Here is a 26166-nt window from a genome sequence, read left to right on the forward strand (position 1 = left end):
GTATTTTCTTCCAGTGGCTTTCATTACATAATTTTCATTCATATAATTCATATAATTTTGCACCAAATTTAATTTACAAAGGGTATGAACTTTAAGCCTGAAAATATTTTGCTAAATTTCTTTCTACTAAAGTTGTATTAACTTATTCTGAGCTATAAGGATATATTAGGGAGTATAATACCTCTACCAGCATAAAATATTATGATCATTTGACCTTCCTTATTTGATAAGAAAAATGACATATTATTAATCTGCCCTTCTTTGCTACTTGTAAAGTTGAAGATTTCTCCATTTTCTCTCTTTTTGGAATTTACAGGCTCATGAACTCTGATCACTTAAAATTATGAATGCTTAGTTCAATATTATGATTCACACAATATCCATACATTATTTTGTTAATAATTTTAGTATAAATAATTTGTTTTAATTTGAGTATTAAAAATAATCATTTCTTCTGATTTTTTTTAATTTTTATTTATTTATGATAGTCACAGAGAGAGAGAGAGAGAGAGAGAGAGAGAGGCAGAGACATAGGCAGAGGGAGTAGCAGGCTCCATACACCGGGAGCCCGACGTGGGATTCGATCCCCGGTCTCCAGGATTGTGCCCTGGGCCCAAAGGCAGGCGCTAAACCACTGCGCCACCCAGGGATCCCTTCTTCTGATTTTTTATATTGCTTTTTAGATCTTTTATTAGCATTCAGATTATTAGACAAATATCTATCTACAGAAACATAAAGACAAAAATATAACTATACCTATGTATAAGATGTGTAAAATATTTAACATATGCCAAAGAATGATAGGAATTATATATAATCAGTTATTTATTACTACATATGTATAATCTTTATCATTTAAAACATATAGTTTCTAACCTAAATTTGCTTGTTCTTCTGTATGGAATGATGTGAGGAGTTAAAACCAGTTCTTGGAAACTGATGGCCATTGGGCTGGATTCAGTAAATGTGTTTGGTACAATTTTTTCTTATGCCTGTCAAAAATTTGAAATCAATTTTAAAATCATCCTATTTCACATCTGAGGGGAAAAAATCCAGAGTTCTAATTTCTTTGAGAAAGTTAATGCATTCCAGTCCCCTACTACTTCCATAATGGGTGCACACATATCTAGTCCTATTTCCTCTTCACACTTTTACCTGCTTGCATCCTGGAATCATTTGATTCTATGGCTCTTGATCTAAAGGCAGCGTCAGAAAACTTCTGTAAATGGAGGAACGGTAAATGCTTTGGCTTTACAAACCACATGGTTTCTTGCAGCTACTTAACTCTGTCACTATAGCAGGACATCAGCCATGTGCAATAGGTAAATGAAAGTACACAGTTATGTTCCAATAAAACTTATTTACCAAATGAGGCTTCAGGCTAGATTTGTCCCAAAGACCTTACTTGGCTAATCTCTGATCTAAATTACCCCCATTCTAGCAAGGGATGACTGAGAACTATCAGGCTAATTTTTCATCTCAGATGAATAGGTCAATGCCAATGTAATATTCTAAACCCTTAATTATATTAGATGCAGTTTTTAATATAACTTCCTTTGACTCAGTGTTATATTTCTGTGAGTACCACACTAATTTCTGGTAGCAACTCAATATTATACTTTAGTATCGAATAAACACTTTTCTTTTAAAAAATTCTCACATCTATTCTATTGTTGCCTGTTTTTTTTTTTTTTTTTTTGCCTAGCTGCATGTCAACACATTCACAAAGAATGTGTGTTCCCAAAGAAAGTATGTCAGGATTTTTATTGAAGTTATTGAAAGCAATTTCTATATAACAACATTTTAATTTTATTTATTTTATTTTATTTTATTTTATTTATTTATTTATTTTATTTTATAAGATTTTATTTATTTATTCATGAGAGACACACAGAGAGAGAGGGAGGCAGAGACACAGGCAGAGGGAGAAATAGGCTCCATTCAGGGAGCCTGATGTAGGACTTGATCCCGGGTCTCCAGGATCACGCCCTGGGCTGAAGGCGGCGCTTAACTGCTGAGCCACCTGGGCTGCCCATCATATTTTAAATAATGTCTTCTAATTCAGGAAGATGGCATCTATCTCAATGTTTTTCTCATAAAATTTCCTTTTCTGAATAAATTTGTAATTTTCTATGGGTTTTTTGGGATTTATGTAAGAATTATTTCTACATATCTTCTAATTTTATTTTTATGATAAATTATCTTTTCATTACATTTTCAAATTAGCTATTGTTGGTATATATGAAACTAATAATTGCTACATATTCATCATATAACAAGGTGCAGGTCTTCATTACTTTTAAAATAGTAAAAAAAAAGTGTTTTATAGGTTTTTCAAGAGTGTGTTGTAGTCAACATTATTTTAAATATTTTATTAAATGGATTCTAGCATCCCTTAAAATGACTTAAAAATAGTTTCATTTTTGATGTGATATACCACATTAACAGATTCTTCAATATTATACAACATTGTCTCCTTGGAGGGACATCCAGAGCTAAAGACCTTCCAAAGAAGACTCTGGAAGTATCACTAAGCTTTAGATAATGCTAATGGGGGCAGCCCGGGTGGCTCAGAGGTTTAGCTCAGCCTTCGGCCCAGGGCGTGGTCCTGGAGTCCAGGCATGAAGTCTCACGTGGGGCTTTCTGCATGGAGCCTGTTTCTCCCTCTGCCTGTGTTTCTGCCTCTCTCTCTGTGTGTGTCTCTCAAGAATAAGTAAATAAAATCTTAAAAAAAAAAAAAAAAGAAAAAGAATAGGCACCAAGTCTTTCAATAAAGCTCTTAAAAAAAAAAAAAGATAATGCTAATGGAATCAAATCAAACTCCCCTAACATTTTCTTCTCTTACAGCAGGAACTTCACAATGATTTTGGTTAGGGATGAGCACTAGCCCTAAAAGGAGAGGGTTCTCTTGAGGAAGTCTATGCACTCTTCCTCTCCTACATTCCCAGAAGAGCCAGCAGAATATATTTTAAGTAGGGAAATTTCTGCCACATTTGAAAAATGCCCACTTTGCTAAAACCTAATATTAAGTATCATGGCAATATGTATCCAGACATCATACCAAGAAACAGTAATGCTTGCTTGATATTTTATTCCTTTTTTCCTTTTTAACGATGCAAAAACACATATTAGAAAATTACCTCTTTAAAAGTTCTATTACCTTAAAAATAAATAAATAAGTAAAAGTTCTATCACTTTTTAAAAGTGTCAAATAATTTAAAAATGTTAAATAAGCAACATTTTGAATAAGGGAAAATATATATTTTGCAGCATGTATTATAATTCAGATAAAATATGGGTCTTGAAAAATGTGACTTTTTAAACCAGTTAAATATTGAAGTAAAGTTTGTGCCTTTGTAGTGTATGAAGGGTTTCACAAATGAAAAACACTGTGAGAGCAGGATACAGATGAAAAAATATTATATTTGAAAATCAGAAAATTATTTTTTATTTTCATGAATATTGGCTTTATATATCACCATTTGTGAACAGTCAAAGCTCAAATGCAAAATTTTCAATATTGTACCCATATTTGGTAAGTTGCATTTGTTGGTACTTAACTGAAACTAAAATAAAAATGTATCAATAGATAGTACAAATTATAGTTTTGCTGTAGTTAAATTGAAATGCTTTAATGTATTTGAAGAAATGCATTCTTTTAATACAAGCATACTGTATATCATGAACATTCATGAATTTTTTCTGTGCAATATAAATAAATGGTACATAAGTATGCATTAGTGTGAGCATCTACAAGCAAAAAATAAGTTAATGCATTATACATAGAATATAAGCTTTAAATATTTTAAGTGTTTTTGATTGAAAATAAGCATATACTATCTTGTTAAAATAAATAAATGAGTCTATTAGAATTAGCTCAGATGTATAATTTCCATAAGTATGCTATCTATAAAGTATAAAATGCCACCAATAAAACATTATAAGAACACATGTAATATATACTTTGCAATTACCAAGTGAACTATGTTAACTTTATTTAAATCTTTAATGAAATTTATAATTTGGCATAAGCACACTTGTTAAAGATAGTATCACAAAGTGCTACTCGTTCAAAAATAATTACATGGTTCCAGCTCTTTGCAATTAATTACAAAAGCAATTATATGCAAGGACAGGGTAACATATGCTATCTGAAAGCAAAGCATTTGGTACTCACAGATACAGATGGGTATGTTTGCAGACCATTGGTTATTCTCTTGACAAACAATGGATTTCTCTCCAATTAATTCAAACCCAAACTGGCATTCGAACCTTAAAACATCACGATTAGAAAATCCATCGCCTTCTCTAATTCCATATAAGGGTGTACCAGGATCACCACAACTTTCTTTTTCAATTTCTGCAAAAATAGAAGATACAAGTCACCTTCCAAGGGTTTGGGGCATATGATATCCATGTAACCAGTTTTGTAGATGTACACCTTGCATATCTTAGATATTTCAGAACAAAAATGAGTGTGTTCTCCAACCTTAATTTTTTCCCTTTTGTTAGTTACTCTTATGACTATAATTTGATGACATGATCTTTAGAAAACAATCAATATAGTCCTCTCATTTTGTAGATGGGGAAGCTGAAGTCATTAGAGTATATGCTAGAGGTTCTGCCTAACAGAAGAGTTATGGCAAGATTTAAATTTTCTGTCTGCACTACACACATATACACACAGGTTTACGTATGTGTGTATTTTCCCCAAATCCCAAAAACATTTCTTATTTTTGTTATCTGTACATGACACAGTAAATCTGTAGATCATGACCAGGATGTGAGGGTAACATTTTGTGCCTCAATATCCCTACAGCTGTTAGTGAATACCTTTCTCAATGGCTCTGCCACTCTCCCTGACACTTGTTGGTTCAATTATTTCCCCCAACGACACCTGCCAAAAGATGCCTTAGGGCAGAAATCTATTTTGCATTCCAAATTATCCAGATACGTTCCTCCAAAAATGAATTAAAAGGTTGAAACAATTCTCTTAAGAGCATATAAAAGCACTCTTTTAGCTTATATTCAAAGAGACTCCAAATGCCTAGAATCTTCGTTGTGAAGCTATGAATGTCAGTAGTAAATTATTGTGGTGGTTGTCTTGGTTTTTCAGTTGCATGAAATCACATTAATACAGTTGTCGTCAAGCAAACTACAGCAAATAATTAAAATTAATAGACAAAGCTTTGAGATAAAGTTATGGTCTCTATCTTGATATTCCAACAAATACACATTCCTGGTTTTTCTAAAACCTACCAGCACCAATTTGGTGTGGTCTTTCCAATTATTTTCCCATGCTTTCATAACTATGCATAGGCATATATATAATATGGAATATTATAAACACCTGTTATTATATAAATAAAAAAATCCTCTCTACAACTATGTAGTATTGTTTTACATATGTATTATATTTATATTGTAGTATATTGTCATTGTTATTCTACAACTTGCTCTTTTTCCAGCCAAACTATAATTTTGGATTTATTTTTGAATACCCTTGTATTTTTAGCAGAAAACACAGATGGTTTTAATGATTCCTTTAATACACTGGATTTGATATTTTCCCTATGCTATACTGACTTTAGTCTACTCAGTTTCCTTTTTTTCTTATGGTATTCCTATCCAGATTTAATATCAGAGAGAGAGAGATTTGTAATTTTGCAACTTTTCACTAGTCTTTAGGCTAGTTTGTATAACAGGAAAACTAGTTCCTTGAGTGTTTGAACTTGCCAAAAAAAAAAAAAATGCTGGCTGAGTCTGGTATAATTTTGAGGTAGATATCTGACTACCATTTTAATCTCTTCTAAAATTATTTTTCTACTGAAGGTATTTTTGGGGGGGTTAGGGAGGAAGGAGCAATATTGGCTATTTATATATGTTAGAGAAGTGGCATTTGCCACTTAAATAGTTTAGTAGTAATAGGATTGTGCTACAGGATTTTTACATATCTCTTCATAAGTATGTAATAAATCTCACTCCTAATGCTATTTACTTGTGATTAGTCTTTCAGTTTTCTTTGCTCATACTTACAAATGGTTCTCAAATTTATTAGTCTACTTCTAAGAACCAACTTTTGCTGATCAATTCTATTGTTTTAATTTTGTTTAAAGATCTTTCCTTTTTATCTTTTATGGAGTCCATCTTCAACTCTCTTTTGCATTACTTTGCCAGTATTTTTCTGCCTCTTGGGCTGAAATCTTAGGGTTTTTTTTAAATTAGTTTATTTTCAGTTCTTTTTATTTCCAAAAAAACCCCAAAAATTGAATCTATAAATTTTCCTCAGAGTTCTGCTCTGATTCAGAGAGCTTTCCCTGTTCACTTCTAAATAGTCTGTAATTTCCATTTTGATTTCCTCTTTAACTCATAAATAATTTCAAAATGACTTTAAATTTATGGATCAGTGCTATCACATTTTTGTTGATTTCTTTTTTAAAAAAGTATTGTGTTTATTTTTTCCAGAGAGAATGTGCATGGGAGCAGGAGAAGGACAGAGGGAGAAGGAGAGAAAATATCAAGCAGATCCTGAGCAAGCAAGGAGCCAGTCCCTGGGCTCCATCTCATGACCTTGAGATTGTGACCTAAGATAAAATCAAGAGCCAGACACTCAACTGACTGAGCCATGCAGGCATCCTGTTTTTGTTGATTTCTAATGTTATATTGTATTCGATATAAGTATATTCAGATTTATAATGGAGAAATCAGTAAAATATATTCAATCCAACTTGTATTTGTCAAATTGAAATTATTTTATGCCCTTAATTATTTTTTGTCTTCCTTTGACAATTTCTAAAAGAACTGTTAAACTTCCTAACAGAAATGGATTTTAGCATATTTCCTTGTAGTTGAATCAAGTTCACTTCACATATATAAAACCACCCTTTAGTCATTCAATTTATTCAGCAAATAATTATTTGAATACCTATGATATTATAGATTTGGTTTTGGGTATGTGGGATAAATCAATGAATAAATAGACAATGATTACTGCTCTCCTGTACCATATATTTCATTGAAAGTTTATGAATAATAAACAAGAAGTAAATAACATCTTATTTTTGAAGGTGATACATGCTCTAGGGGAAAATATTGAGTGGGAGTAGATGGGCTTACGTGCTAGGCTATGGTGAAATGATGTTGTTAGCAGGCTCACAAAATTGTATTACTTTCAAGCCTTGAAATTGAAATTGTTTCTGTTACTGAAAGTACAGATTCTTCTTCATCATAAAATGTCTTTATTTGGCCCTCACTATTGAATGATACTTGATAAATTATAGAATTTTATTTTATTTTATTTTTTTTAATTATAGAATTTTAATTCAAAATTATTTTCTATCAGCATTTGAATATGTTTTTCCCCTGATATTTTATCCATTCAGTGTTTCTGATTACAAATATGATACAAAAGAGATTTTAATTTTCTTATAATTTATCTGTCCCTTGCAATTTCCTTCTCCCTTACCATAAGTTGAGGTATTCTTTTTTAGACTGGCTGTTTTTTGTTTTGTTTTTTTAAATATTTGGTTATTTGAGAGAGAGAGAGAGAGAGAGAGAGAGAGAGAGAGAGAGAAAGGAGCACATATACATGACCAGGAAGGACAGAGGGAGAGGGAGAGAATCTGAAGCAGACTCCATGCTGTATGAAGAGCCAGAGGTGGGGCTCGGTCCCAAGACCCTGAGATTAGGACCTGAGCTGAAACCAAGAGTTGGGGCTAAACTGACTGTGCCACCCACGTGCCCCTAGACTTGCTATTTTTGATGTTACTATCATTTACTTAGGTATTGGTTTTTAATATTTTTTATGCTTGGTGCTTCATCTATTCCTTCTATCAAATAACTTGTAACTTTTTTTTAAGTTCTAAGAAATTGTTACCATATTTTCCTTTAAAATATTGTCTCATACTTTTATCTCTAAAAGTCATTTACATTAAATATTGGAATTTAGGGATTTGGCCTTTGTGTTATTCAATCTTTCAAATTCTCAGTTTTGAAATTCTCTATTCTGCATTCTTGAATTTTGAAATTCTCTATTCTGCATATATATATGTAAATATATGTATATATATTCTGATTTACTAATTCACTGTGCATGGTTATCTAATCCCAATTCAACCTATATACTGAAAAATTATGCCATCATTTCTTGAACATTTAATGATTGTTTTACTGTTTCATAACCTCCTATTATTTTTTTCATGGGTTTCTCCATTTACTTTTGTGAAGATATCTAATAATTCTTTAAAATAATTTTCTTATTCCTCTATTAAATGTTTCCTTGGGTATGGACAGAAGTATATGAAAAGAGCAGCTGCACATTTCAGGAGAACATAGTAAATCATGCTCAAGCCTGTGATGAAGGTGCAGGAGGACATAGTTGAGAGAACAAGATGGCTGGTTTTGAGCAAGTTCTCAAATAAATGTTCTTGTTTGCTTGCTTCTCTGTAACTTTGCAGGTCCTTCAGTTCCCATTCTTCACCTTCAACATCCCCCACCTTCAGACTTACTTCTTCTCATGTCAGAATTGCCTTGTAGTTCTGGGTATAAACTTTCCCCTCTCCTAACTCTGGGAAATGAACTAGGGGTGGTGGAAGGGGAGGAGGGCAGGGGGTGGGGGTGAATGGGTGATGGGCACTGAGGGGGACACTTGACGGGATGAGCACTGGGTGTTATTCTGTATGTTGGTAAATTGAACACCAATAAAAATTAATTTATTAAAAAAAAAAAACTTTCCCCTCTATTGATCCCTTCTGTTGATCTATGGTACAGTCCTACTTCTGTGATCTTCATGTTGAGTTGGGGAGCTCTCCCTCTTGACAACTGCACTGGACTCTCCTTCCATATATGAGCATTTGGCTCTGTAGCTGAAATATTTTCCTCGGGGGTCATCGCTGCAGTTTCTCAGGATTGCCAGCAGACTCTTCCCTGGTGGTTTCTAGACCCAATATGTCTGGTGGCTTCCGATGCAGAAGCTATAGCAATAGCTCTTGTGATGAAAGAGGCTTATGAAATTCTCAGTTTACCTCTATCTTCTGTATATATCATTACATGTTTATTTATATACATTTTTTCTTAGTGATCCCCTACAGCCTCATAACAACTGACATTTCCTCTTTCTATGCTTCAGTTTCGGTGAATTTTTAAAATATATTTTCTATCACCCTTGGGTTAGGATTGAAAGTAAGTGCTTATTCTACTGTTTTGAAACCATAGTTTTTTGTTTTTGTTTTTTTGCTCCTTGATTTTTAAAAATCAAAGACATATTTTCAAATAAATATGTAATTTTGAAGCTGCAGTACTCTCAGACTGAAAAACAACATGCAGTTACTATAATAAATTCATACCTATTATATATCACTGCCTTTGAAATTTTTTTTTCAAGAGGTGAAACTGATATCTGAACAAATAATTAATATGTAACAGATGATTGTTACAGTAGAAACAGTCACAAACAATAACTAATAATAGTGGCTATCATTTTTTTGAGCATGGAAACTATACTGGCACTGTGGAAATCTTTTTTTTAAAACATAAATTATATAATTTAATCCTCATAACAACCCTGTGAAGGAATTGTTATCTCCATTTAGAGATGAGAAAAGTGAGAATCAGAAAAGGTAAGTATGGCTTTAGACTGAATAATTCCTGCCCCCCCATTCATATGTTAAAACCTAATCCCCAATGTGATGGCATTTGGAGATAGAGTATTGGGGAAGTGATTAGGTCAGGAGGATAGAAGCCTCATTTATGGGATTAGTGCCCGTTTAAAAGAGGCCTTTAAAAGCTCCTTTGCCTCTTCTGCCCTTTGAGGATGTGGGGAAAGATAATCATCTATGAATGAGGAAATGAGCTCTTACCAGGCACTGAATCTGCCAGTGCCTTGATCTTGGATTTTCTAGTCTCCAGACTCTGAGTGAAGAGCATAAGCTATTGTTTTAAGCCACCTAGTCTATGGCATTTTTGTTCTAACAGCCCAAACAAAGACACTAATTTGGACAATTTCACAGAATTTGTGTATAGCAGAGTTTAGGTGCATAGTAAAGTCTTTTTCTTAAGCAAGCTCCGCACCCTGCATGGAGCCCAATGGGGGCTTGAATTCACAACCCTGAAACAAAGACCTGAGTTGAGATCAGGAGTCACACACTTAACCAACTGAGCCACCCAGGGTGCCCCACAAAGTCTTAATCAGTAAGCTATATGAAAGAAATTTTCATTCTTTAATTACCTATTTATGAAACATATGTCTAATATTTATCAAAATAATACTAAGCATTAGGGACATAAAACTAAATAAGATGTATCCTCTGCTCTTAAATGAGGGCACAAAGGAGGTATATCTAAGCCCCCTTGGAGCTGGAGGTTGGCAAATAGGTAAGGTGATCCTTGTGCTTAGTTATATAGCTTAGTGAACTGGAGAAGAGGAAGGAAGGAAAGCATTCAGATGGAAGAAGAGTAATATCAGAAAAGATATGTAGTCTCCTTGCTTCTCTCTCCTTCTATAGGTGATGGCTTGGAGGGAGTTAAGAGGCTGAGTTCATTGGGGATGCTTTAACAGAATACCATAGACTGGGTTTATAAACAACAGACATTTGTTTCTCTCAGTCGTAAGGGTAGGGATGTCCAAGATCAAATGTCAGCAGTTTGGTGTCTGGAGACAGCCTATCTCCTGGTCATAGACAGGAGATGTGGTCCTGTGATGTGATCCAGGGCAGGTCATACCAGAGTGTGCCACTTTGACGTGTGGGTTGTTTTGAGCTGAAGTCAGTCAGGGCCCAAGGGGCTCAGGAGGAGCTTTTTGCCTCCCTTTTAACTGCCTGAAAGCATTTAGATAGAGGGCCTGGCCTGGTAGACAGCTATCACTGAAAATAACTACAAAGAATATGAGCTAGGTATGATAAAGCCGGAAGGAGCTCAGCAAGGCTTGTTTGTTCAAATTTCTCTCTGTGTTCCATTATGTCTGCACAGCATGGCAAACACTGTTTACAAACATTAAGTCTCTTCATATATCTGTAAATTGTCTTCCTCCCCTTTGAACTCCCAGACCCCTCTTACCTTCTTAGCTCAGGATGGTTATATAAACTTCAATTGTTTGACTGTCAAGAATCCTAATATCATTGGGGTTCTCGTAAAAATGAAATTAACATTTTTCTTTTGTCAATCTGTCTTCTGTCAACTTAATTATTAGATCAGACAAAGAACCCATAAGGGAAAAGCTGTCTTCTCTGAAAGCTGTGTTCTCACATGGTGGGAGGGGTGAGAGAGTTCTCTGGGGCACTAATCCCATTCATTGGGATTCCACTCTGATAACCTAATCACCTACCAACAATTACCCCCATTTCCAAATCCATCACATTGGGAAGGAGATTTCAACATATGCATTTCCAGGGGACATAAGGATTCAGCCTATAGCAAAAGTCAGTAAGGGTTGAGGAGGTGGTGAGGTCAAGTAGGTGATGTGTCTGGGGGTCAGACAAGTAGAAGTAAGGCTGAGGAGGCATCCAGTAAGGTTGGGAGATTGAGTATATATGAGGGGTTTGTGAAAAGCGTAAATTTCAGGATAAGAGCAACCAGATTTCTCATTATCCAAAAGGGGTGTAAAAAAGGGAAGGTTTCAAAGAATCCCAAGGGGAAACTAAAGTAGAGGAACTGTGTGAATTCATGTTTAAAATATAGATATAGACAGATTAGATATAGATGAAAATGTGTACATATATATGTGTATATATCAAACACATATAAACATATATGTATGCACACATATTTTCTAGTTTCATCTACTATGAATACTAAAGCAATAAATCTCTATAGCAACAAGCACACTAAGTACCTACATTTTGGTTTCTAAATGCCATTCTCTACTAAAAGAAATCAGGAAGGTTGCTTCCAGGGTTGGACAAGAAAAGGAACAATGCAACCCTAGAACAAACTGATGTGTCCAAAAAAAGATAAAAAGTGCTTTAGGACCAGTGGGGACTATCAAAAGCACAAGCTTGAAGAGGCTCCACTGGGCATGCTGGAACAGTTTCACCATCAAACCAACGCTAATAATGATAGAGTACAACTGATTTTTTTTTTTAGTACAACGGATTTAATTCAATGTAATGCAAATGAGAGGGAAGATAAAATTCTACATGTAGAATGACAGTTTTAAAAAATGTAGAATTAATTAAAAAAAATAAGATCAACAACATTTGGTAGCCATTGTATTGATTTTGGATTCTGGGTGAATGTTTGATAAAAAAACAAGATTACAGTGTAGTCTTGGATTACCTCTATGTGAAGCATATATCAATCACAAAAGAGAAAATGATGATGTTACCATAGACAACTCCAGAAGACACTAATTTTACTAGGTGATCAAGGATCACACAATCAGTGTGGGATATACAGACATTGTTTGCTTCCTGATAAGATGCATGAAGACACTGAGAGTAATTTCTGTAGTATTCTTGTCAAGAATGCAGGGTCCAAGTCTGGACAGGAGGAAAGACTGTACGGACTCAGTTTGAAGGACATATTACTAACTACAAAAAGACATGACAGATAAATGCAATCATGTTGTGGGTTGAATCCTGGACAAGGAAGAGAAAAGGAACATTTTTGGATCGTTAGTGAAATTTGAACGGGGCCTGTGAATTACTTGATAATGCTATATCAATGGTAACTTTCTAATTTGGATGGTTATTGTGTGGTTTTGTGAAACAGGGTCTCCGTTTTAGTAAACTCAAAGTATTGGGAACGATGAGGCATTATATTTGCATCTTGCTTTCACACAGTTCTGTGGTGGTTTTAAAAAATGTCTCTAAATTCTTTGATTCTCTGCTTATCCAAAGGTGGAATCAAATTCTCCTTTCTTTGAGTAATGGGCAGCTTTAATGGCTAGCTTCTACCAAATGGAATATGGCAAAAGGGACCACTTCTCTTAGCAGCTCTCCTAACACTACCTGTTGTCTCAAGCCTGTATATGTTTAGGGCATGGAGCAACAATCAGCACAGTCTATTTTATCTTGTTCATTTCAGCAGAAACTGTAGAAGCACCAGTTCCCAGATTTGATCCAATAGGATTTGTCAAAAGCTTGATCTTCTTAAAGGCTCCCTTAAGGGGTTTCAATGCTACTTGAAATTGTGGAAAACTTAATGCCTGAGGGATGAACTTTGATCACCAAAAGGCAGGAGAGGAGAAGAGATCAGTGGATTAATTGCTTACCTCTCTTCCCCCAAAAGATAGCTCTAAAACACAACTGGCCTACATGGTCCACATGGCTCACATAACCAAACCTATGTGGTTTGGTGTTTCTTGTGAGGCTGTGACCAACTCAGTAATACTCAATAGCATATCACCCCGTATTTGATGCCTCCCTTTCTCTGTTATCTCTTTTTTCTCTCATCTTTTTGGAACTGTACTACCTTTCTCCTCCCATATAGTAATAGTCTGTAAGTTATGCCTTAGCCTCTGTTTTCTAGGGAACCAAAGCTGGGACCTGTGACTTATCTCTCGCAAACAATGAATGGACAAGGTAAGGAACTGGGCTACCTAATAGCTGTATAAACACAAGTGTGATTCTTAGGAAGCTAAGATATTAGCTCTCATTATTGAGTGAGTATTATTTGTCAAGAAGTTTGCTAAATACGGTACTTTTTTACATCATAGATTTCTTACTGCAGCGCTGAGAGTGAGGCATACTATTCTAGCTTAATAGATGAAAAAACAAGGTTCTGAGAGGCTGACCACACTCATATACACAGAATAACTGAAATGAGATTCAATTCAACATCTACATGACTCCAGTAAGCACATTATTTTCCACTGTTCCATGCTGTTTGAGAGAAAGGATGGAGAGGATCATGTGAGCCTGGTACTGGAATAATTAAGAAAATAGATTAATTAACTTGATTCCAGTATTGGAAGAGAAAAGATGGCAACATTAATTTTAAAAAAAGTTGTTTTTGTTTCCAACACTTCAACACATTAATCCCACCTCTGCATGGCACCAGGGTGGTTTTAAAACTATTCAATTCTCCTCGAATCCTTTCTCATGGAAGGCCCTCATAATTTAAATCTTTTCCATCTCTCCAGCCCTATCACCCTTCATTTTCCTACAAGCTACCTAAGTGTCCGGCATGTTGAGAAACCTGCTGTTCCCTTTCACACCCACATGGCTTTAGGTATGTCATCTTTTCTGCCCAGAAATAAGACATTCTCTTAGTATGTAAAACCTGGGAAATTCTCATGTATTTCTCAAGGTCAGACTTTACTTTTTCCATAAATACTGTCCTGAGCTTACAAGCACAGTTAGTTTTTCTTTTCTTTGGGCTTCTATATGCCTAAGGGAATACTTATATATTGGCCCATATACTTACTATAATTTATTTACTTATTTATCTTCTTTCATGAGCCTTTATTGATCTTCGCATTTCAAGTATCCACACACATGAGGATAACAACAATTTTTATATCATTTAAAGTGCCGGGCAAAGTTCTTTTTTTTAAGATTTTATTTATTTATTTGAGAGAGAGACTGAGAAAGAGTTGGGGGTTAGAGAGGCAGAGGGAAGAAGAAGGAGAAGTAGATTCCCCCCTGAGTAGAGAGCCCTACACGGGGCTGGATCCCAGACCCTGAGATCATGACCCATGCCTAAGTCAGATGCCTATTCAACTGGCACCCCAATTCCATGCAAAGTTCTAAGCTCTTGTTACATTTAATCCAAATATAACCCTCTGAAGACCCAAAGAGGTTAGTGATTTGAAGACACACACATATTTTACATGGCAGAGCTGGGATTTGAACCCAGCTGGTGTGGTTATAGAATACATGTTCTTTAGCACTATATCCTCTGTCATTGTAATTTTAAAGGAATGATTGTGGAATATGTAAAGAATGAAGAAAATAATGAATATCCATTTGCAGAATCAGAGATTGGCATCTGAGGAGTAGCACCTGGTTCTGCTCTTTCTCTTTCCTTCTGTGGAGGCAAAGAAATCAGAGGCTGGGGAAGAGGTGCTAAAGCAAATGAAGATGGGAGGTCAGGGAAATAGAAACAGAATGGTAAGGAAGGCTCTTCTGCAGGGAGTTGGGAACAAAATTGGAAATATAGGTTTAAATGGCAGTGGCTGAAATTTGTAGAACAGGACTCTTTCAACACCTTCTCTGTAGTGACCAAGTAACTTTGATCCTTGATGCCTAAAGTAATAAACTCTAATTTTAAATTCAATCAGATTTCCAGCCAAAGACTAACATCTGGCCTCAAAGTGACATAGAAATTCTCATTGATCAATCTCTGACTTGACAACAGTTGACACTGTAATTCAAATACTTCACAGAGAAACTGTGTAGGTTAAAAGAAAGTGATCTGTAAAACTTGCAGTTTTGCTGATTCTTAATGTTAAGAAGCCTCTTGGGAATCTCATTACCTTAGCAACGGACTTACAGAGGTTGTGAAATACGGAACCATGCAGCTAGAAAAGACCTTGTGAGTCAAATTCGGTCTCACCTTCAAGCATCTCAGACAAATGAGACTATAGTCAACACTTAGATTTTGAGAAAAAAAAATCTATAATTTCCCAGGCACAGTAATAAAGGATGTATTTGCAATAATAAATGTGTATTTTACAATCATGATGAAAACTCTGATATTTTAAAAACTTTACATTAGATAAAACCATTTAATAAAAAAATATGCAAACTTCAGAATGCTGGTAAATATACTCTGAGACAGAGTTTACGTTTTCTAATAGAGATTGTATAAAAGAACATCTGTAGCCAGTAGTTAAATCATACACTCTTTTGATACATAGCAAATAGAGGAACTAAAAAAATTACTCAATTCTTAATCATATGTCACCTTAAAAAGTTATTGAATACTTTAATACCTTTCATAGAATTAAGGGCTCTTTATTGGTGATAAAAACAATGTGGTGATAAAAACAATGTGCTTTTCTTTGCTTCTAAATATGTTATTTGACATATCAATTTGGAGTTGTTTTTTATGGTTGTGTTAATATGTTTATGACAAAACCATTTATAATCCATCATCTCAGTGCCCATGTTTCTAATTTAGAGGATACCCAAGGAATTGCAGTTAAAATATGTGTACACAAACAAGGAGTTTGCCAGCCTTCATAGGTGCTATGGTCTGATTGTATCTCCTCAAAGTTTAAAGATGACAGCATTAAAAGTGGGATCTTTGGGGGTAATTAGGTTAGGAAGCTTCAGACAAATACCTTGTACCTTCTACGACATGAGAGAAGGTACCACCTATGAACCACAAAGAGAACCCTCAACAGAAGTTCCATCTGGAAGAAAGAAGGAAGAAAAGAAAGAAAGAAGAAGAAAAAGGAAGAAAGAAAGAAAAGAAAGAAAGAAAGAAAAAGGAAGAAAGAAAGAAAGAAAGAAAGAAAGAAAAAGGAAGGAAGGAAGGAAGGAAGGAAGAAAGAAAGAAAGAAAGAAAGAAAGAAAGAAAGAAAGAAAGAAGAAAGATAGATAGATAGATAGATGATAGATAGATAGATAGATAGATAGATAGATAGATAGATAGATCCCATGCTGGTACCTTGGTCTTGAACTTTCAGCCTTCAGAACTATGAGAAATAAATCAAAATTTCTAAAAAAAAAAAAATCTAAACTACCTAGTCTATGGTATTTTGTTGTAACAGCCCAAATAGAGTAAAACAGTAAATTTGGAATCTATGAACTGAATTAGGTAGCATTTTCTTTTGACCAAGTGATTATCAAACTTTGTTCTGACTATGGGCTGCCTAGGGTTTCATGAAAAATATTGCTCAAGGGAATGAGGTTATTTTTAGAGAAAAGACTAAGTATTTTCTAATTTAATTGAAAAGAAATAATGTATGAAAGTATTTAAGTATTGGGCATACCGGTGGCTCAGCGGTTTAGTGCCACTTTCGGCCCAGGGTGTGATCCTGGAGACCCGGGATCGAGTCCCACATCAGGCTCCCTGCATGGAGCCTGCTTCTCCCTCTGCCTGTGTCTCTGCTCTCTCTCTCTCTCTCTCTCATCTATCTATATATCTATCTCTATCTCTGTCTGTGTCTCTCATGAATAAATAAAATTTAAAAAAATTAAAAAGGGAAAGTATTTAAGTATTGGCATATTTCTTAAATTGTCACAACAGTTCAAAATATACTACAAAGTAGTGATTCCAAAACTAGGAACTCATGTTAACTAGTAGAGAGTGCCTTAGGGTATAAATTTTATCGTCCGAAACATTTTAATGAAAAAAGATAAGAATCAGTTAAATATACACACACATACATGCACACACTTGCTGATAATAAGATAATCTCTTAGTTTGGAAAATCTAAAGGCTAGTCTTACCAAATTCAAAGTATAACAAATTCAGTTCAGTTCAATGTCTGCTAAGCTTCCACTGTGTACCAAGAGTTGTGCTAGACACAAAGAGATATGTGTCATAATCCTGGCCCTTAAAACACAGTCTGTAAGTGCTATCAAATAGGTGTATTCAGCATTTATATATATTATATACGTATTCAATTTCTTAGCACAGATTTTTAACAGAATAAAAACAGACTATGCTCTGGTTGACATTTATGCTACAAACCGTCAATGTTTTAAAATTCCAAGATGATTTGAGAAATTAAGTGCATTCCCTATGTACTCTGACTTAAGTGATATTCTAACTGTGAAATGTAAAGTGAAAAGTGATTCCTCTTCCCTGACTTACCCTGAGGTAGTATTTTTAAAACTTGACCCATTCTTTATATTCTTCATGTCCTTCAAAGCATCTCCTTAGCATTTGCCTTCGGTTAGGGACTAGGGACTAGATACAGTGTCTATGATAAAAGGGCAATGTGGCAGGCTGATTGAGATTAGGAAACCCAGGGATATGCTCAAGGTCATTCACATTGTAAAAATTTGAGATCAGTTGGTGCTATCAACCAGTAAATCATTTAACTATAGACAGCTTCATTAACACTTTTTTCAGGTACAGTGACCTTATTCATATATTCATTCATTCATCTGTCCATTCAATTGTCTCTTATGTTCATTTGAGAAGAATGTCTTGAAATTGTACTTTCTCCTAAATATTGAGAATGTAGAGATGAATACAACTTAGTCTACTATTGCCTACCAGGAAGAAAACAAATATACTGATACAAAAAAGTGTGATAAATAATGTAATTTTATATTGAGGTATATAGGAGGCATGGGAAGAAAATGAACAATTCTGCTTAGGAGTGGAAAGATTCTAAAAACTGAAATATGAGGGGCACCTGCTTGGCTCAGCCAGTACAGTCTGAAACTCTTGGTCTTAAGGGTGTGAGTCTGAGTTCCACACTAGGTGTAGAGATTACTTAAAAATAAATTAGATAAAACAAAACAACAAAACTGAAGCATAAACTAAGATTGGGCAAGTTTACAAGGATGAGAGTGATTGGAGGAGGTGTAATAATGTGTTTGGTGATTGGTAACATTTCATGTAGGGGACATAGTTTGACCAAAGGGTGATAGTATGAAACAACATAGTTGGAAAAACTCAAGCAGCTCAATATGGCTGAGGTTAGGGTACAAGGAGGGTGAGGTCAGACACGAGGTTGGGAGATGTAGCATAGTCTGTGTACAGTAAGAAGCATTGCTAACTTTATTCTAAGCACATAGAAGCCACTGGTAAAATATCCTGATGATGCACACCCAACAAATCCTTCACATAAAGCAGTCATGCTAATCTCCCATGAAATGAACTAAACATGATATAGAGTCAATTAAAAAGATATGACCCCACTCCCTTAGGAACTTATAGTTTAATAATGGAACAGTTAAATCAAAGTATCAGGAAGTATTCCTTTTTATAAGAAGGACTCAACACAGCATTGTTCACTTCAACTTCACTTAACCTGCTTATTCTTTAAATATTTTCCTTTAAAGTACGTTGAATGAAAGAAAAAAGTGAAATATAGATTTTTGTCTAAATCTCTGTAGCTACCTGTTTAAAGAGTTTGCAAGCAGGGGTAGATCAATATTTTTTGAACTATAATAGCAATCAAAGTAAATGGATTTTTTCTTTTGAAAGAACCATAACTGGTAGCAGCATAACAGCAGCCATCAAAAACTTCTAAACCCTACTTCTCTTACTATCTCTTCCAGATGGTGAAAGGACTTATAATTATTTGGAGTTACATTTATAAAACAAGGAAGAAGAATCAACCATTCTTATTGTTACAAAAGACCAAACAGAGAAAATCCAGAGTGCAACAAATAAGTAGAATATGTCTTTTGTTTTAAAAATAATAATGTTTTCTCCTAATCACTACCATTTCCACTCCTCCAGAAGTGACCATTATCCTGACTTAAAAAATTAGTGTTTTTATTATATTTATTATATTTATTATATTTATTATGAGAAGGCAAGGTGGAGAGTCTCTGGAATGCTGACAGTATTCTCTTTCTTGTTCTGGGTATTTATTTTATCATAATCAATCATGAGTTGTACATTAATGTTATATACCTTCTTTCATGTTGCTATGATTGATTATTTTTTGGTTGTGTGTTTTTTTTAAGTAAACAGGAATCCGATAGTAACTACGATAAAGCCTTCTCTTTCCTTACAAAAAGGGAAAGACATTGCATGTTGCAACTCATTCTTGTTCTTTTTTTTTTCCTCCTTTGAATGAATACAGGAAGTTCAAACTACTATAGTCATATTGTAACTATGAAAGAAAGGCCAAGAGATTTACAAAAAAAAAATTATCCTTGACCTATTGAGCTGCTGAACTAATATCTTCAACTACCTGATGCTGGACTTCTTGTTATGTGAAAAAAATAAACATTTATTTGCTTAAAAAGAAAGAGAAGGATGGATAGGAGAGTGTATAGAATGAAGTTGCTCTTGATAATATGTCTAAATTTCTAAATATGTCAGTTTTCTCACATGAGTAAAACAAGAGCATTGATAACTGATTTATATGGTCATTATAAGGACTGAATAATAAGAAATGTAAGTAAAACACATAGCATAGTCCCTAGACAGACACAAAAAAGTTATTTTTTTATTACTCAAAAACATTTATATTGAAGACCAGGTGCCTTCCATATCAGTCATTCACACACAAAAAATATCTTGCATGTTTCTGGGTCTTTTGTTTAATTTTATTTTATTTTTGTTTTGATATCCTTAATGTTGGTGACCATGGCTGTTTGTGTGTGTGTGTATGATGAAGATACCTAAATGTTATGTTGTGTACTTCATATCAAAGATCTAGGCTATATGAGCCTTACCCTGTGCTGTACTATGATAGAGAAAAAGTCAAACATTAAACATAAATGCACTCCAAAAAATAATAATGCTGATAATTATGGAATTAAGTCCTGGAACTATCCACACAATTTCTTTCAATCTAAGAAACAGGTATTAAGCGCTGAGCTAGCCATTGGGAGAATCCTAAATGCAACAGACTAGGCATTTGCTCAAGGAGATAAATATAACATTTAATTAGGTATTTTAAAGTGCTGGAAATAAATATGATAAATAAATGCTATAGTATTGGACCAGATTTCTCACATAGTTTAGGCCTCCGAGACTACTTTAACAACCACTTCTCCATTATCTTTGTATATCTTTCAGGCAGTGGGCTCTGTTTCCAGAGTTTTCAGGAGAGAATCCTGTATTATTCACCTACATTCTAGTTTAAATTTCAATCATCACCTAACTTCTTGCAAGTTATTTGCATTAACTGTTCTCAAATAGTAAAATAAATGACTTTGCAATTTTAAGAGGATATTGTTGTGTTTGGTATGTACAGTTGCTCTCTATTTGCCACAGAGAGACATTCCAAGATCCCCAGTGGATGCCTAAAACTTCAGATAGTACTAAGTCCCCCCCCCAAAAAAAAACATGTTTTTTTCTATGCATGCATAATTATGATACAATTTAATTAATAAATTAGGCACAGTAAAAGATTAATAACAATAACTAATAACAGAACAATTATAATAGAAGTTATGTGAATGTGATCTATCTCTCAAAAGATCTTATTGAATTGCACTCCCCATTCTTCTCATGATGATGTGAGATGAGAAAATGCCTATGTGATGAAATGATGTGAGATGAATGAGGCAGGCATTAAGATGAAGCATGAGGCTAGTGTACCTTCTGACAATAAGTCAGAAGGAGAATCATTTGCTTCAGAACCAAGGATGACTGCGGATAACTTGAAGTGCCTAAAGTAAAATCGCAGAGAAGGGGAGATTAATTGTGACGTTTGAAGACTAGAGATTAGAAAAAAGTAAGGTGTTTTGTTTATTCTATCAACAAGATAGGATGTGCAAGACGTGATATTTTGGGCCATAAAGATTTAAAATGTTGAATAATGTATAGATTTTGTGTATGTATAAGGACAAAAAATGATTAGTTACTTAAAATAGGTATAAATAATTTTAATGCAAGACAATATGTGAAAAATATGTTATTTATTTAAGGTGTTTTATAAATACAGAAGAATAAAAGCCAGAAGAAGTGATTCAGTAATTAGAATTTAAAAATTCAGAAAAAGGAAACAGTTTTCTGTATTTCCTACACAGAAAGAAGGAAAGTGTAGGGATGAATATTGGAAACTATATCAAAGAAGTTGAATTTTATACTGTTCTTAATGAATGCAAAGGACTTTTATAAATGGAAATCAGAAAATATATTACAAATGGACTGAGGGGCATTAGTTTGAACAAGAAAAAAAATTATATAAAAAAGTTATAAAATATGAGTGGAAAAGCAAATTATAGTCAAACAGTGCACGACTTCTTGTATCTAGTGAGAGTGGAATTGATTATGTCAGAATATAGAAGATTCTATAAAGATTTTAGAATCAAGTAACAGAGCTAAAACTAATCTGGAATCTATGAGAAGAGTAGCTTCAAGAAAGGAAGCTGGAATTAATTAGCTATTGGAATAATTCAAGAAAAGCAAAATAAAAGGTATTATAATTGTGGCCAAAACAGAGGTGATAAGTACTGGTAAAGACAAATGATAAAACTTGCAACTTATTTAATGTAGGAAGTACAGAAGGATAATTAAAGTTGAAAAAAATATATATAATTAAAAAAATTTCCCAAAGCAACATAATCTTTATGAGTTAAGAGGGATTATGGAATAAAAATGGAGCTTGATAGTCAAAATGATTTGTGATATGAATATACTCTAAAGAATATTAAATTGATTTATGTAGCATTTTTTATTCCTTAATATATTAATGTTCATTATGAAAGTTTAAGTGGGGTATGTAGTTTATGACTATGCATTTAAAACTGTTTTTTTGCATTTAAAACTTTTATTGTTTTTATTTGATGGACCAAATATACACATGGATAATGGCTATTCTATATATGACAACAGCTCTGACCCATTTGAGAAGCCCAGGAAGCCAGACTACAACCTCTGCAGCAATCTATTAAGAAAAGTAAGACTTGGCCAATAATAGCCAATTTCCCTAATTTTTACTCCCACTTCCAACACAGAATCAATCAGAGAAAGCCAAATATGCTGCACAAACTAATCAGGTAAGATTGTTTTACTTCTAGTTAGCCCACCTCCAGCCTCCCCATGACAATAATCTCCATCAGAGCAAAATTAGAAAGTAATCCTTCCTTCCTTCCCTCTTTCTTTTTTTCACTATAAAGATCTCCCATTCCACTGACTGTCTTTGAGTTTCTATTAAAGCAAGGGATGGTGGCTGACTCCCTTGCTATAGAAGCTCTGAGTAGTTTCTGTTTGTTTTCATTTCTATGGTATTCATTTATTATTTTCAAAACTCCAATACACAATTATGTTTATTTATACATACCAACATCACACATGAGAGTAAATAACTGCAAAACATGATTCATAGAACAATGTATAACTCCATAAATGTACAATGCCCTCTGATATTTTCTATTCCATTCTATTCTTTTCAGATATATATATAGCCAAATATATATATTAGGAATTGAGGACTACATTGTTAATTCATTACATTGCAAGAATATAAATGAAAAGAAAAAGCTGGACCAAACCCATTAAAATTATATAATGACCCTAATTAATATGACTTTTTTTTTTTTTTTGCAAAGCAATTGTACACTCATTTTCTAAGGTTTATTTGCCTCCAGAATCATGTTCATGGAGTATCTCTTGGATATTATTTCTATAGATTACCCTTGGGAAAGTGTGCATACATTTTGAGTAGGGATTACTGGAAGAGTGGGGATGTGATTAGCAAATAATCAGGATAAAGATAGTTTTTAATGACACCATTTAGTTCAAATTAAAGCATATTGATTTAGAAATTACAGCTCAGATAAACAGAAAGAAAAATAACTGAAATCAAGAAAGGAAAGAGTTTCATAACTCTTTCATTCTAGTCTTTTTTCCTAAACCTTCTTTAACATTTAGCCTTTTGTCCTATTACGTACTAATGAACTAGGAGTATATATCGGGTAGAGCAAATTTAATAAAGACAAAGCCCTGTCAATCAGAAATTGAAAGGGGAATGTAAGGGTAAATACAAATAACAAGAGGCTTAGTTCTCCCCGCTAAAAATAGAAGACTACTCCTCACCTCTCTTTATTTCAAAACTTTCATTTTGGAAAACTTGTAATTGTTAGTTCTATCTGTCTTTCTCAAATGCACATAAATATTTTCAAGTGCTAAATAAACCTCTTGTTAGACTCAAAACTTAGGAATGTTTTCCCAAGAATCTCTTTGAAATATAATTATCAGGAAGATGGCACTTCTATTTCCCTTTCCGTAGAAAGGTAGGAACCTAATTTCAGTGGACATCTCACTCCAAGTTACAAAACTACTCCCTGTCATAAAGATACAAGAAACTTACCTTTCCTTTGGATAAAGCCAATTAGCTAACACAGATAGTCACCCCAATTACAGATCAATTTAGGATGAATTATGTGTGGCAATAGTGTTGTCTAGTTCTCTTACCTGAGGACTATTTGTCATTCATCTTTAGAACAGGCATGTAATAGGTTTGTCTGCTTGACTATATAAAAGGGAAGATTTTCCGTCTTTGCAACCTCTTTGGTGGAGTCCCTATGATGGGACATCATATCCTTGTGTAATGCTTATTTAATAATAAAACAGCTTTCTTTATCTACTACTTTTATGAATAGGTTTTCTGGGTTAGCAGATTCTATTTTTAATTTTATTTCCTCCCAAAACAGCCCTATACAGAAATTATATACATTTTTCTTTAGTAGAAAGGATTTCTATTTTTAAATGTTTTTGTTTCATTTTTATTAAGATTTGGAGTTAAAAGAATTAGGTGTGGGGAAATATAAGAAAAGTCTTAGAAAAGCACAATGGGCTGATCACAAAGGATACAAAGCCTAAAAATCCCTTATTTCATGAGTGTTTTATACTATACAATTTAAAAATTTATTATTTCTTGCTTGGAGTGGCTAAAGTAAATTTCTTTATGCTCTGATGCAGATTGGATAAGCTATCACTTCCGTTCTAGCCATGATTCTACATTTTCATAAATAATCTATAACAGAGAAAAAGGGGGGATCCCTGGGTGGCGCAGCGGTTTGGCGCCTGCCTTTGGCCCAGGGCGCGATCCTGGAGACCCGGGATCGAATTCCACATCAGGCTCCCGGTGCATGGAGCCTGCTTCTCCCTCTGCCTGTGTCTCTGCCTCTCTCTCTCTCTCTGTGACTATCACATAAAAAAAACAGAGAAGAAGGGGGAAGGAATTCCATACAAATAGCTCCTTGATTTTTCCAAATGGCCTTTCAATTGCCACATAATTTGCTGAAAAACTAAAGCTTTACTTATGCAAGTTTAAATTATTCCTACCTTTAGAACTTAAATTTTCTTCTGAAATAAGAATTTTTACCTCTGCATAAACTAATCAAGAAAATAGATTTACATAAATGGTGAGCAAATATTTAAATTTTAAAAGAAATGTTACAGATTTCATTTTAGTTGCAAGTGTTCTTAAAAATCTAACATGATTTTTGCTCGGTTTCTGGAGCATATATCTACTATGTAAATCAATATACACTGCATAGGTATTATTTACTTTAAGAATTGTCACGTACATGGGGAAATTCAAAGTCGTACATCAAGACTAAGATAAATATAGACACCCACACTGCCCGAGTTTTCAATAGCAGATGTTCTTAGTTTATAGGAGTATGTCAAAAATAAATCAACATCTAGGACACCTGAGTGGCTCAGTAGGTTGAACAGCAGCCTCTTGGTTCTCCTGAATGGCTGTATAATGGCTGTGTGATGGGGAGGGGTTAATGTGACATCAACAAGACTGACAGGACAAGGGAGGTCAGTAATTATCTGATGTCCTTTGATTTTTCGGTTGCTGCTGATGTAGGGTAGCTGGCTTAATATCTTACTTGGACTAATTAGTCTTCTGGTAAAATTATTCTGCTCTGGACTTTTGGAGTAATTTGGGCATCAAAGAAATATGGCCTTAAGGTATTTGTGTTTTAAAGTGCTTTAATCTTGGGTATCTGCTGTTAGTCTTATAAGGAAAATGTTACACAACAAAACTCTTCACAAGGGCAGCAGGTAGAAGTTACTGCTTATCCACACATGTCCATATTGTATGGAACAAAAAACAGGAGGTGAATTTTCTCTTATGCCATATTATAAAGAAAGCTGGATTGCATACTTCCCCACCCAACTCAACACTTAGGAAGCTGGTTATTAGTCTGTCCCTGAGCAACAGGTCTAGTGTCTGATTTTTTCCCCATAATTCTTCAGGGTGTTTCCGGTGCTTACTACGGGGTTTTTATCTTCTTTTCTGCATATTCTTATTCTGTATTATACTAAACTTGAAGACAGAACTTGCACAAATAGAAAGGATGTCTGCTGTATACAATATGGAGGAAACTTATGGTGATAGGTTTCATAGAATGTAAAGAAATTAGAAAATTTATTTTTCTCTAAGATGAAGGCTGGCCTTCAAGACTGTCTTCTCAACTGAACTCAAACTCACACTTAGTCAAGAGCTGACCTATTTCCTTTTCTTTGAATTGCCACCTTAACAGTTCTTGTCCCAGTGCCCTTGAGGTATATGAGTTTGGTGACCTAGAGTGACAGTTCATTACAAGCAATGCAAGAGAAAAGTATTACACAACTAAACTTCATTTCATTTTACATATTATAAGGAATTCAGACTTT

At 34.2% G+C, this 26166-nt stretch overlaps 1 protein-coding gene across 3 annotated transcripts in view; it reads right to left on the bottom strand.

Annotated features, from left to right (window-relative positions):
• The window catches only part of CSMD3 (CUB and Sushi multiple domains 3), a 1184516-nt gene that overhangs the window by 416974 nt on the left and 741376 nt on the right, over positions 1–26166 (bottom strand). For all 3 annotated transcript variants that reach the window (XM_055314112.1, XM_055314111.1, XM_055314109.1), the window contains one exon: positions 4178–4360. In XM_055314112.1, coding sequence (XP_055170087.1) covers positions 4178–4360 — 183 coding nt within the window. The remainder of the gene's footprint in view (positions 1–4177; positions 4361–26166) is intronic.

This window comes from Nyctereutes procyonoides, unplaced genomic scaffold, assembly GCF_905146905.1.
Source record: "Nyctereutes procyonoides isolate TBG_1078 unplaced genomic scaffold, NYPRO_anot_genome, whole genome shotgun sequence".
NCBI lineage: Eukaryota > Metazoa > Chordata > Mammalia > Carnivora > Canidae > Nyctereutes > Nyctereutes procyonoides.